Genomic DNA, 14,874 nt, shown 5'->3' on the forward strand with positions numbered 1-14,874 from the left:
TAGTGGGAAGATGAATGCTAAAGAACTTGTGGATTGGATAGATGCTTTGAATAATTATTTTGAGTACAAGGAAGTGGCCGAGGAAAGGAAGGTGAAGTTTTAAAAGACCAAAATAAAGGGTGTTGCTTTGACTTGGTGGAACTATACTCAAGGTGAAAGGGTGAAGATGGGAAAGAGAACGATTCACTCTTGGGACAAGATGGTGTCCAAAATCAAAGCCCAATTCATACCTGTTTATTATGAAGTGCAAATTTATTGGAGAATGCAAAACTTAAAACAAAAGGATTTTGATGTGGATTCCTACACAGAGGAATTGCACAAATTGAGTTTGAGATCAGGGCACCATGAAGATGAAAAGGAGAAGGTTTCTAGGTACTTGAATAGACTCAAATTCAACATTCAATATGAGCTGAGTTTGAGTACTCCTAAAATAGTAGAAAAATGCTTTCAAATGGCTTTGAGGGCCGAGGATAAGTTAAGAAGGAAAGGTGAACAATATGGTAGGGGAAGAGGAGGAAAGAAATTCAGAGGAAAAGGAAATTTTGGGGGAAGAAGTCAGTCTCAAAAACCCCAAGGTGAGTCTAGCCAACAAGAGCAGAGTGGGGACTTAGGTTCAAGAGGAGGCTTTAGAGGAAGGAGACCCAATGGAAGGGGTAGGTTTGGAGGGCCAGGGAGAGGTCCTAGTGTCTTCACAGGGAGATGCTTCAATTGCAACTAACTAGGTCACACTATGAACGAGTGTCATGAGAAAGCCTCAAACTCTCATGGAGGTGAGAGAAGGAACAAGTCGATTGAAGAAGATGATCGCCAAAGTGTTAATTCCCCAATTGGAAGTGCAGCCCCAACCCATGATGGAGAAAGCTTGATGATAAGGAGAACATGTTGAAGTGTCTCAAGTGGAAGAACCCCCTCAGAGGAAGACATTATTCCGAGCCACATGCAAGGCCTATGGTAAGATATGTAAGGTAATAGTTGATTCAGGTTTCACTAAGAATTTGGTATCCATGGAGATGGTAGACAAATTGAAACTAAAAAGATTACCTCATGCTAACCTCTACAAGGTGTCATGGTTGAATAAGGGGCAACAAGTCTTCGTGGATGAACAATCTTGGGTAGAGTTTGAGATAGGGGAGTATGAGGATAGTATATTATGTGATGTAATCCCCATGGATTCTTTCCACTTGTTGTTAGGGCACCCATGGCAATATGATGTACAATCCCAACATGATGGGAAAACAAAATCCTTTCTCATAACCAAAAATGGAAGAAAATTCAAGATGGTTCCTTTACCGAATGAGAGTGTGGATAAACACATTGGGTCAAGTTTCATGTTAGTGAGTGGGAAAGAGTTTTTAGACATCCTTAGGGAGGAAGGAACCCAAGGGTATGCTCTGGTTTTGAAACCCAAAAACAGTCCCGATTTGCATGACCATGGTGAGGGAAAAGTTCCCAAGGAGGTGCGACAATTGTTAGATAGATATAAGGGTATAATGGTGGAGGGAAAGCCTAACACATTTCCACCTATTACAGACATAAGCCATCAGATTGACTTCATACCGGGGGCTACATTACCAAACAAAACAACCTACAAGATGACTCCATCTCAAAATGGGGAGATCACCAAGCAAGTACAAGAATTGTTGGATAAGGGATTGGTAAGAAAGAGTCTCAATCCATGTGTTGTCCCAATAGTGCTAGCACCCAAGAAAGATGGTAAGTGGAGGATTTTTATGGATTCTAGAGCAATCAATAGGATCACCATAAGGTATAGGTTCCCTACGCCTAGAATTGAATACCTAATGGACTATTTGGGAGGGGCTTTCTATTATAACAAGATTGATCTTAAGAGTGGGTACCATCAAATCAGGATAAGGAAGGGAGATGAATGGAAGACCGCCTTTAAAACAAATGAAGGTCTCTATGAGTGGATGGGGATGCCATTTGGGCTATCCAATGCCCCAAGCACATTTATGTGCCTCATGAATGAGGTATTGAAAGAATTAATTGGTAAATTTGTTGTGGTTTATCTTGATGATATACTTGTGTTTAGCAGGACAAAGGAGGAGCATTTGGAGCACTTGAAATTGGTTTTGAAGAAGTTGAATGATGAAAAATTAATGATCAAAATGGAGAAAAGTGTCTTCATGAAGGAGGAACTTGTCTACGTTGGCTTTGTGATCTCAAAAGGGAATTTGAAGATGGATCCAACAAAGGAGGAGGCTATCTTGTCATGGCCAACACCAAGGATAGTAGGTGATGTAAGGAGCTTTCATGGTTTGGCAACATTTTATAGGAAGTTCATCAAAAAAATTAGTCACATATGTGCACCTATCCCAGACACCATTAAGGGAGGACAAAAGTGTAAGTTTTCTTGGTCCAATGCAGCTAATGAAGCTTTTGAATATTTGAAAAAGAGGGTAGCACAACAGCCCATCCTTGTTTTACCCGATTTCAATAAATTATTCACAGTGGACTGTGATGCTAGAAATCTAGCCATGGGGGTTGTCTTGAGTCAAGAGGGCAGAACGATGGTTTTCTTTAGTGAAAAACTTAATGATGCAAAAAGGAAGTACTCCACATATGATTTAGAGTTGTATGCAATGGTACAAACCTTGAATAAATGGAGACATTATCTTTTGCCTAAAAAATTCATTGTTTACACTAACAATCATGCTCTGAATTTTTTGAATGGACAGGAGAAACTTAATCACAAGCATATGAAGTGGGTTGAACATCTTCAAGCCTATACATTCGCCTTCAAAACCAAGAAAGGGCAGGCCAATAAAGTGGCAGATGCATTGAGTAGGAGGGTGTGCATGGCCCAAGAAATCCAACTGCAAAGTGTGGGGATTGATTCCCTCAAGCAAATGTACAAGGATGATGAAGACTTAAAGGAGATATATGGAGTTTGTGCTCAATTTTTTTATTCTTATCATACTAATTTCTTTGATTTTATGTTGCAGCAAAGGTTGTTGTTCAAAGGGAGCCAATTGTGTGTCCCTAGATGCTCCATGAGGGAGATCATTATAAAAGAAAAGCATAGTGGCAGTTTGGGGGGCCATTTTAGGCTTGATAAAAGCCTAGAACAAGTGAAGAGATTCTCTTTTTGGCCAAAGTTACCATCAGATGTCAGAAAGTTTGTTGAAATTTGCAGCATATGCCAAAGGGCTAAGGGAACCTTATCCAATGCAGGTTTATATCAACCACTCCCTATTCCTACTAGACCATGGGAGAGCATTAGTATAGATTTTCTCTTGGGTCTTCCTCTGACTCAAAGAGGTTTTGAGAACATATTTGTTGTGGCGGATAGATTCAGTAAGATGGCTCACTTTTTTCCATACAAATGCACTAATGATGCTTCCCATATAGCTGGTTTATTCTTCAAAGATATTGTTAGAATACATGCTTTGCCTCTCAACAATGTGATTGACAGGGACTCTAAGTTTATGGGCAACTTTTGGCGTACTTTGTGGAAGAAATTGGGAACTCGGTTGTCTTTCACTTTAGCCTATCACCCTTAGACAAATGGCCAAACTAAGGTGGTGAATAGGTCATTGGGGAATCTTCTTAGGTATCTTACAAAGCAACATGGAGAGGCATGAGATATGATCATCCCTCGAGAAGAGTTTGCTTACAATGACTCTACTAATAGAAGAACAAGGATGAGTCCTTTTGAGTTTGTCTGTGGGCTTCACCAATGGGGGATTCTCAAACTCAGAGATCTATAAGGATTGGAGAGAAGGAGTTCTCAAGAAGAAGACTTAGCATTGACCATGAAGGACATCCATGATAGAGTAAGATAAACTCTCCAAAATAATACAAAGAAGTACAAGGAGAAAGCCAATGAGAGGAAGAGATATGTGCAGTATAAAGTGGGGGACTTCGTGATGGCACACTTGAAGAAAGAGAGGCTTCCTGAGGGCCAACCAACAAAGTTTCTCAAGAAGAAGATTGGTCCTTGCCGGATTGTCCACAAATTTGGTCATAATGCCTATGAGATTGAACTTCCTCAAGGATTGGCCATATCCCTAATCTTTAATGTTTCAGATTTGTTTCCTTATAAAGGTGATCCTGTTGCATATTCAGATGTAGGTTTGACAATAGAAGGAGATGAAGGGTGGGTTAAGGATCTACCACCTTGCCAACCATTGAAGTTGGAAAGCATATTCGACACCAAGGTGATCAAGCAGACTAGAAAGAAGACATACAAGGAGTACCTTGTCAAATGGAGTGGACTACCTATTGAAGATGCCACTTGGATGAGTGAAGAGGACATATGGAAGCATGACACTTCTATTGCAAACCTGGTTCCTCAAGGGGCTTGAGCGTTTCTCCCCACGGGAGTATGGTGCAGGGGCACCTAGGAGGCTCATGAAGATCCAATACATTTTTTTTGTGTGTTGTCATATTTATATGATGTAATAAGGTCACTTGTACCATTTCATATTGCTTTGTTCATGATGTAAGGCCTTGGTGTCATTTTTGTTCATTATACCCTATCAGGACCTAGTTGGTCAACTATGGTCCAGGGTCATCCAAATGTGGAAATAAGGAAACCTCATTGGAAATAATGTTTTTGAGGCATAAGTGGCATGTACGTAATGGCTAGAGGGTGTTTTGAAATTTTGTGTGTGCCCATGTAAAAGTTGCATGAGCAACTTTGTAACTTTTGTTGTCAAGTTGACAACATTTTGTGAAAGGTTGTTTCCAACGGCCAACTAATTCAAAAATAAGTTGGTATAGTTGGAGGAAGATGTCCAAAATCTTATAAGACCCTTGGGGTTGAGATTGTAATGCTAGTTGTTGAAGAAATACAAAAAACACCACTGCATTCTCTGTGATTTTCCTGCAAACACGCGTAATAGACCTTTGATTTTGTTTTGTACGAATTGGTACAGACCCGAGATGTGTTAGGAATGATATTAGATTGAGTTGGATTCCTCCTATAGGTAGTTTGAATTATTTTGGTACAATTTTGAGTAAGAACCAATCTATTATCTCCTACTGGGTCTACAAACCCTCTTACCCTAGGGTTTTGGACAAATGTTGCAATAACTTGACATTCCCTAGCCGAAAAATCACACAATTTGGGGGAATGTCAAGTTTAATAGTGTACTATAATATTTTGAAGTTTTTAGAGATGGTCATGGAGGGTGGAGAGAGATCCAAGCAATTTTAACCTTACATCCTCATGTGACAGGTTATGTACTTGACTGAGTTTAGTGAACTGGGCAGAATTGGAAGAGGTTGGACCCGAAATGTTGATGGATTTGATGGTTTGAAGGTTGTTGGAAGTTGTTTCATGTGGTTTTTTGTCTCTTTGATCAATTTAGAAGGTAGACCCTTTGTAAAAGTGACCTAATTGGGGCTCTAGGGCTAGTAGTACAACATTAGTCCTCATAGGAAGTCCAAGACACCAAGGGTTGAATTTGTGATATGTTTTTGGTCTTGTTGAATGGTTCCATTTCATGTAGATGATTTGTGTCTACTCCTTTTGTGATTGGGGGTATTGGTAATGTGCACTGTGGAAGGGATACTAGGTCTAATTAGTGCCTATGTTGTGATAAACCTTAGCAAGAAGGTTGTGGTCAATCAAGACTCATTTGGGGTCTACAAAGGTTATTCTAAAGATGTGAAAAGGTTTCCTAATCACTTCTCGTTGTTCCTCATACTATGTCCAAGTATGAATAAGTGAGTGTGTGTTGAAGCCTTGAAGGGTTAAGGCTTAGAATTGTATTCAATTAGTTGTCCATCATACCTTGAATGCTTACATTGATGTTTAGAGTCTTGTGTAGGGTCTGAGATTGTTGTGAGTCTAATCTCAAATTGGTCCTATCAGTTTTGGGGTTGTTTCCAAGAAATTGTCTTGTAAAACTCAATCGTCACAAGGCCCTGCATCAAAAATAAACCTTTATCAACTTATTAACATTATTACAACATAATTATTGTTACTTTTGTGATTGAAAATTTACGTTAGATGTAAACAAATAATTATTCATCCTTAAGATTTTCTACATTCTCTCCAGGTTGACATGTGCTTCTAATGGTTGTTTTTATTTATAGTTTCTAGACTATGGTTAATGTAATAAATACCGTGCTGAAAATGAATAGACTCATGTTGCTTATTCTATGTTTATTATGTTAAACTAACGATTATGACTAAGTACACAAAATCATTCCAGCAAGTGTTTCTTCTTGTCTTTCATACTATAATCATGTTCTTTTTTTAAGTAACCTTGATATCTCTAAAGAGTGAGGATTAGAGAATTAATTTGCTTAATTTAGTATGATGTTTCCTTTAGGGATTGGAGTTCTTTAGGAACAAGGTAAGAATATCTAGTAATAAAAAGGTCCCAAACAAGAGAGAAACAAGATATTGATGGGCTACATGAAGAAAGTAACCTCACGTTTAGCTTTATAATAATTGTAAATTTCATGGATGAGTTATATAGACTTCAATATTCAACTATCTAAATGGAACATAAGATGATAAAAGCTTTTTTGTTTTATTTGTACCAAATATGCAATTGGCACTAGTGCATTTGGAGTAGTTTTTCAATGACTGCTCGTCGGAACTCAGACAACTAAATGTCAGAATTCAGACATATTTGTTCGTCGCTATTTTTTGGTCGGTGATTTCGACGATGGGATTCATGTGGAAATTCCGACGCCACCACGTCGGAAATTCTATGCACTCGTGACATTTTTTTTGACGAGGAGACATCCAAATTCTGACCTCGTTGCATCCTTTATTGTCGTAATCTTTGTCGATGACCCTTTATTTATCCTCTTAACCTTTGCTGATGCATTTTACTTTTGCCAATGTCCATCGGGATAAGTCTTACCGATAGCCTCATCGGCTATCGACAAGACAAGATTTCTCCATCGCCCCTAGGTGACATGTTTGTTTGACGAGGAGACGTTGAAATTCCGACCTTGTTGCATCCTTTATCGCCGTAACCTTTTTTGATGCATTTTACTTTTGTCAATTTCCATTGGGATAAGTCTTACCCATAGCCTCACCGGCTATCATAAAGACATGATTTCTCCATTGTCGCTAGTCTGTGTTCTGTTGATGGACCATCTTCAAGGAGATGTCAAAATTTCAACAATTACGATGATGGACGAGGCTACATCTTGCGACGTTTTTGTCATCGCAGGTATGGCAACATTGTCGGTTGTCTTGTGGTGTTTGTCGAAATTCCGACCTTCCCCAACATTTTTTAAAAAAAAATCCCGACTGCTTTTGTCTATACCGATGACCCTTTATCTTCGTAACCTTTGCCGATGCATTTTACTTTTTGCCAGTGTCCATCAGGATAAGTCTTACTGATAGCCTCATCAGCTATCGGCAAGACAAGATTTCTCCATTGCCACTAGTGTGTGTTATGTCGATGGACTCAAACGTTGTATGCTATCTCGATCACATGCTTCTACTTGTCGGTGTTACCGTCGGGTTGACTTTTGCTGATTACAAAGGATTAATATCAACAACATTAATATAAGTGATCTTACAAAGGATTAAGCACAATAGGTACTTCATTATTAGGAAGATAAAGATGAAATAGCTACCAAAATGCATGAGAAGACTTATCATAAGGAATCATAATAGTAAATGCCAAAAATGTCTTGCAGCCAGTACATAAAGCATTCATAAATAGTCATACAGATAGTCATATTGTTGTTTAAAAATACTATCAAAGGAGGATATTATAAAGATAGAGACCTAGAACTCAATATGCAGTCATGGATAACAGTGTAGGGTTAGGTATAGTCCTAGACCTAGTTTAAAGGGCAACATGTGATAGTGCACGTGCCTAAGGAAAACTCTATAAAATAGTGAGCGGCAAGACTATCAAGAACAGTATTTCAGTCTTAGGCATACATAACTCAAGGAGATAATGATTAACAAAGAAAGCACTTACAAAGATATATCTAGTCATAAAAGATAATCATCTGAGTTGGAGACATGAGAATATTGTAGAACACAAAGTAGATAGTGCCATCATAAGGTGTACACTCCATTTCAAGGCTCCAAACTTAAGGGCAATACAAGGAGACTCCACCAATGCCAATTGTAGTCCATAAAAGCCTTGTCGCAAAGAAAATCAAAGACAAAGTATAGTCATAGAGAGATAAGAAGATCAAGTCTATCAAAGAAAAAAAAGAACTCAAAGGCATTCAAAGATGTAATAGTCATAAGGCATGCACAGAGGCTCAATACAATGGTGATACAGTGTTGCAGATTAGTAATGAGGAGTGAAGAATAAGGATTGTGATAGAAATTAGGTTCTAAATATAGAGGCACATGACAATAAGTTTGAGATTAGATTGCAACATGGAGATATGATCACCTTCTATGAGAACTGAAAGTGCAGTCATGATAGTATTTTTTAGTAGATTGGACTACCATAAACATGCAAATGGAAATGACTAAAGGGTGGGAGTTTTAGTTAAGTGAACTTCAAGTTAGAATGCAAGTTCTTAGGATCATTCATTAGTTCAAGCATTAGTTTTTAGAGAAAATATGGATTTCTAAGTTTATCATCAGTTTGAGGCCTGAAAAGGTGGAGTTTTGAGGACGATTTCATCAGTTCTACATCAGTTAGAATCCCCTCATAGGTCATACATGAGACAAAATGGATTTTAGATAATTTAATAGCTAAGTTACCAATTCAGGTACGCATACGAATACATAATCGGGTACGGATTCACAGAATCAGCAAAAAAAAATCCTTGGGTATGGGTACAGGTACGTCCATACACACACATATATATGACATAAAATCTACTCCAACGATATAAAAGCAACTGAGAGAAAATGTAATCTTGAATTTATTTAGTTTATGACAGACTGAAATGAAATCAAAGTAAACACTCATACAGTGAATTGCATAGATGCAAAAATAGATTTGATTAATGATGCTCAATTAGGTCTTGAAACCCTTAGAAAAATATTGATAATACCAGATCTATTCATCAAGATAGTAGGACGACAAGATCTAGTGATAAATAATGCCACTATAACTATTGGAAGATCTCAGAGCTAATTAATAATCAATATGATAACCAGTTGACCAATAAGAAATCACTAATAGAAGTTTCACATCTTTATGACAGTATGAAGAAATCAACAAAAATAGAAATAAAGATCAGATTGCACCAATGATGTCAGGCTGTGTATTTATGACAATTGCAATTTGAATAGTAGTTTGGGTCAGATCACACCCCTTACAAAAGGTTGTAGCATATATGAGATAAAAATTTAAATTGTACACTTTGCAGCCAGCACTACTTTATTAATTTGCCCCAAAATTAGGCACAACAGATGATGAATAATCACCAAGGACGCAACCACCTAAGAAGGACCTTGGAGGAATCCAAAGGGAATCAGGCTCGGACCAAGACCCAAGCAAAATCAGAATCAGGATCTAGGGGTTTTAGTGAAGAATCGGTAACTTAGTTTAACAGTCAATTTCCAGTAGTTCCACCTCCTTTTATGTATGCTCTTTCTCCAAATTCGACCCAAAATAAACTCAACATGAACAATGAATGAACAAAATGAGGCAGTGTGTCTATTCTAAAACAAAATGAATAAATGTTAAGGAATGAACAGAGAAAGTATGTCTATTCTAGAAAAAAATAAACTCACAAAACCAATGAGGCATTCATTCACTTGTAATGGGGAACTGTCTTGTAGAAGTATGTTCACAACTCGCAACACTGAATATGTAACCTGCAAACAAGATGGTTAGCATCAATAAGATTAACAGTGGAGTATAATGAAATATTGAAAAGTATGTTACCTTATTGAGCTTCTCTTTGGTTCAAGAATAGTTTAATATTCTCTACTTAACAGGGCCAACAACGCGAAGGTGGAAGCTCATTTGACCCCTCCCCCCCCCCCCATATCACTCTAAATTCCCCGTTAATGTCTAACATTCTTTCATCCATTAATGAAACATAACATTCATTAACATATAACATTCATTAACACGTAACATTCATCAATATTCATTAACATTCATTAACAAGTAACATTCATCAACATTCATTAACACATATCATTCATTAACACATAAAATTTAGTTTTTAATATATAATAAGATTACAATCATTTTATTTTTCTTTCTTTTTGAAGCTTGGAGGTAAAGACTAATTGGACCATCGTTGTCGTCATCATTTGTCCCCTCTTCAGTTCTTCTGCCCTGTGCTCGTGATCTAGTTAATGTATGCCTAGTCCTTTACTCACGATGAGGACGCGTATGTAAAGAGGGGTCCGCTACAATAACAAAAAAATGGGTTAAATTCATGAGTTTTATTATTATTGTTACAAGTATTCAATTAATTAAAAGAAAATTACAGGGGTGCTCTTTATCTGATGGGGCCACATCATCTTCCTGATCATTTTGTCTAGCCTCATCCTCAACATCCTGAACACCCTCTAAATCCTCTGAGTTGAAACACAAAAGGTTACATTAATCAATACACCAATTGCAATTAAATTCGTTTAAAGGAATAACCATGGTCCTCTTTACCTGGTGGGGTCCCATCACATTCATGATGTTGTCTACCTGGATCATGCTCAACTTGCTCACCATGGTCTACATGCTCTAAAATAAAAACAAAAAAGGTTACATTAATTACTACACCAATTTCAATTAAAGATGTTTAATTGTAATAATCATTACATAAACAAAAATTGTTTAGCATGTGAATACCTCTAGTACTGGGATGCACAACACGACCTTCATCATGTGCAGGTTGTGTTCCACCCTATGCAAGTTGCATTCCAATGTCATGTGCATTGTTATGATTTCTTGATTATTTAAAACAAATATAGTCACATTATGTTGGAAATTAACATCGGATAGATTATTGCTCAAGTATTCAATTTTAAATAATTTTCATTTAGCTTATTTACATGATTGACAGATGCAGCAAATTCTTTTGTTTGTCCACTCAATCCTTTTAGATATTCATCCACGACTCTATAGCCCTTCTAAAAGGTAATTTTCATGTCATCTTATGTGGGCACTCTATTGAATTCAGAGCCCTGCATTTTTTATTTAATATCATGTTTTTTTCTTGTATTATTTAATGATTAAAAAAATTATTTTCAATTTATTATTTCGATGCGATATTTCATTTATTGATACTTACAATGCATGTGGAAACTTTCATATAACCACCAGAGCCGAGTTTGTGTTGCCTGTGCTTTTCTAATCTTGCCTTAGTTGCCTTTGATGTGTCGACCAGTTTATGAAAAGTTTGAAATATGTTAGATTATATAAATATAAAGAGTAATTAGTACATAATTACATTCTTAATAGTATCACATACCTTCTTCTGCTTGGTGGTGTATTTCCTTTTTTCCTTTCAACTCTCTCGTTTGCATCCAAAATCAGGTCCTTCCACTCCCTCTCTGGAATCATGGGGGATGCTCGTACTTTTTGTTCTTCTCTAAATGTGTCCTATATTGGTCCCTCACATACTTCAGATGTTTGCCAACTTGGTCAAGGACCCTGCTTTTCTCGAATGTGTCATTTCTGAACAACCCAACCAAACGATTTATGAGCTCATCTTTTAACTTTTTTTCTTGCTCATTCCACCGTTTAGTATGGTGGGCCTGAAGATCTCCAATGTAATTTCATTAAGATTTTTATAAAAATTATCATTTCCTACAAACAAATCATGGAATGATTAATCCAAGTGATCAATAAGTAAATAGAAAAAGATTTTGCATCTAATGTACACTTCTTTCCAAAAACCTTTTACTGAATGTTATAATTGTAAGAAGCTTATGTTCGTTTAATATTTTTGATGTTATTATCTATACCTTCAGATTTATAAACAATTGAACATTAGTGTTTGTATTTCCAAACCCAGCTCCCTCCTTACTAGGGGGAGCAAAGGAAGCATTGAAACATCTCATAGAATTTATTTCTACTAAATGACGCCATCAACAAGAAGTGAAGTGGAGTCCACAGAAATGCGAATTGTATTTAAACAATTTTTTATCTAGACCAACCTGTATTAGGAGCCTTGAAGATTTGCTGAATCTGCATCTGAATCCAATACTGCCCATTTCCATGCAACAATGTTGCCTGGATGGTCATTCCATTGACAATTTTCTGGTTGGTTTTCTTTATTAATTTTATTTGCTCTTTCCTGAATGTCCATATTTGTTTCTGGGATTTTTATGCACATGTTTTTTTGAAGTGCATGTTTGGTACTTGTGTTGATATGCATATGCTTATCTTATTCCTTTGCTCCGGTCTTTGTGTTTTTTATCCTTTAAATCAAGTATTAACTGCTAGATTACAAAAAATGCTTTTTCTTTTACCATGTATTGATTTTCATTTATCTAATCACAGATAATCAGTTGTGATTTGCATATTTGAGCTTGACGCTGTAAGATTCATGGAGATCCGAGCAAAGAATTTTGGGGGCATGCAGCAGATTCCTACAACTATTAGTCAAGAATGTCACATATACAGAAATGCAAGACGAAGGCAAAGGAGTGGTATCCACAAGGATATGAGCCAGAAGCAAGTTATCTGTCCTGAACCTCGACGAGCCCCAGTTGTGGATTCTCTTGTAGATGAATTGCACAAAACTTGTTGCTGGCCACCAAGGTGAGGAGCAACTCTTCTTCTCTATGCTTGGTGGTCTATTGTCTCTCTTTTTTTAATGAAAGAATTTAGATTTGGTTGTTAATTTCCTTTTATAAGGAGGAGTTACCTCTGTTACTATGATTTAGATGGCTTCTTTGTTGGATGTTAAAACTTTTTGAATGTTCACTTTGTGTCCTTTCCTTGCTTTGTAGGAATTGTTTGTCTTTCTTTGCCAGAATCGTTGTAAATTATCTAGATTAGGCACTATGCTTTTACAGGAGTTATCTTAACTGTCTTTATATTTACTAGTTTCCATGGACTGGATTATTATCTTTATCGAATGCTTTGGAATTACTCTGTAACAACACTTGTGATACTTACAATCTAGTCACATCTTTTTCAATATTTTGGATGTATGTGCGTTGCTTGAGTTGGATAGTCATACAGGTAAATAAATTATTAATTAACAATGTTAAATTGTAGTAAAAATATTTTATGTGCTTGCTTTCACTAAGCACTCTGATTTTATTGGAGATTTGTCTTAAATATATTTGCATTTAGGAACCTTATCTCCCTGTAATGTCTGTGGTAGTGTAATTAGGGTTTATTTCATATAAGTTTAATTTTCTGGCTTATAAAAGGAGAGATTATTTGGACCTTTGCAGAGATTCTGCTGATTTCAAGAGTAGATTCATACCCAAAAGACATCATCCTTTTTGTTTGATTTTCATCATGACTTAGTTTTCTTGGATTTATTGGTCATAATTTGATTTTTTCTTATGCTAGCTATTTGTTGTATCTCCTTTTGTTTGCATGGTCTCTGACCTAAATAAATGTATTGCTTTCAGTAACTCGATGGTGCAAGATGAAGGAGATGCAGGTCGCGAGATTTTGGACATATTTTTAAGAAAGGTAAATCAATTCTTTTATCTTCTGGTGTTCCATAACTCTGTACTCACGTTTATTAAAATTTCTGGATGTGCAAAGAGATCATTTTTTTTTGTAAGTATTTAAGTTAAATTTTCTGTATGTGTTGCAGAGTGGATATGGTGATTCAAATGGATCTGTTCCATATTTTTGTGGCTCCCCTCCTGTTCGTGCTCATAATCCACTGGTTAATGATGTAAAGTTTGTTCGGAAGGATTTACCATCACCCTCTGTCAGCTTGACACAGAAATCCTCCTGTGGTGCATCATATGGGACAAATCCCTCTGTGCGGGTGGAAGGATTTGCTTGTTCAAGCTCAGAAAAACAATGCATTGTCCCTGCGCTTGCATAAGCCTCCACTTCCCTTCGAGGACTGTGGAAATCTTTTTAGTTCTGTATATTTCTGGAAATGTTGGCATTCAAGTGCGGTGGTTATCTGCATATGTGCATCAAATTATACTGTTACAGGGTTTGGAGGGGATTTCGTGCTGAATGCAACTCAGTTTTGTATATCAAATCAAATGAGGCGTTCACTGGTGTCAAATAATCACTGGAGAATATTCTTGTACGCAGGATTTTATTTGTGAAATAGTAGATGGGGCAAGGGTAGTAGACGCTACTTTGTCTCGCTTGAGTTTTCATGGAATTTGAGAGAGTGCTTGATGGTATAGCAATAACTGTACAGTTAGGGATCTCGTAACTTTGTAATTAATATGTTAATATTTAACTGTCTGGTCCCTATGCAGCTGTATGCTAACTAGCGAGGGGCTGCGAGTGTAGGTATTTACTCTGTTACAGCACTTGTGATACTTCCAGTCTAGTCACATCATTCTACAATATTTTAGATCTACGTGCATTCCTTGAGTTGGATGGTCATACATGTAAACAAATTATCAATTAACAATGTTAACTTGTAAACATATTTTATGTGATTTCTTTCATTGCGCATCTTTTATGCTGTTTCTGTGTAAGATTTTTTTCTGAATTCGATTGAATTCGATTGTGTGAGAATTTGTTTTCCTGAATTTGATGTTTTGATTCACCGTGATTCATTGAGCACTCTAATTTTATAGCTTAAATATTTTGCATTTAGAAACCTGGTCTTCCAGGAGTGAAACATTGTCTCTACGGGAATCACCTACGGGAATCACAACTGGCAATCAGCTGACAACAAATAGGCCAATAACATAATGTAAAAATGACTGTATAACAACATAGATCAAAACATATTCAAGCGGCAGAAAATGAAAAAATAGTCAAAGTTCGGTATTTCTAACATAGAATCTTTTGCTGATAGACGTTGCGTCTGTGAGAAAGGGTTGGCTGCAAG

General features: G+C 36.8%; 1 protein-coding gene across 1 annotated transcript; it reads left to right on the plus strand.

Moving 5' to 3' along the window:
* The first annotated feature begins 12,376 nt into the window (after positions 1–12,376).
* LOC131073929 (uncharacterized) lies at positions 12,377–14,310 on the plus strand. Its single transcript, XM_058010448.2, has 3 exons — positions 12,377–12,638; positions 13,466–13,529; positions 13,657–14,310. The coding sequence occupies exons 1-3, from the start codon at positions 12,424–12,426 to the stop codon at positions 13,894–13,896; spliced, it is 519 nt and encodes a 172-aa protein (XP_057866431.1). The 5' UTR covers positions 12,377–12,423; the 3' UTR covers positions 13,897–14,310.
* Positions 14,311–14,874: the final 564 nt, after the last annotated feature.

This window comes from Cryptomeria japonica, chromosome 9 (assembly GCF_030272615.1).
Source record: "Cryptomeria japonica chromosome 9, Sugi_1.0, whole genome shotgun sequence".
Lineage (NCBI taxonomy): Eukaryota > Viridiplantae > Streptophyta > Pinopsida > Cupressales > Cupressaceae > Cryptomeria > Cryptomeria japonica.

Excerpts from the sequence above, each read along its gene's own strand:
- LOC131073929 (XM_058010448.2), top strand. The coding sequence starts at position 12,424 with ATGGAGATCCGAGCAAAGAATTTTGGGGGCATGCAGCAGATTCCTACA. Across the intron at positions 12,639-13,465 it reads ACTTGTTGCTGGCCACCAAG|TAACTCGATGGTGCAAGATG; the intron begins GTGAGGAGCAAC and ends TATTGCTTTCAG. Across the intron at positions 13,530-13,656 it reads TGGACATATTTTTAAGAAAG|AGTGGATATGGTGATTCAAA; the intron begins GTAAATCAATTC and ends TATGTGTTGCAG.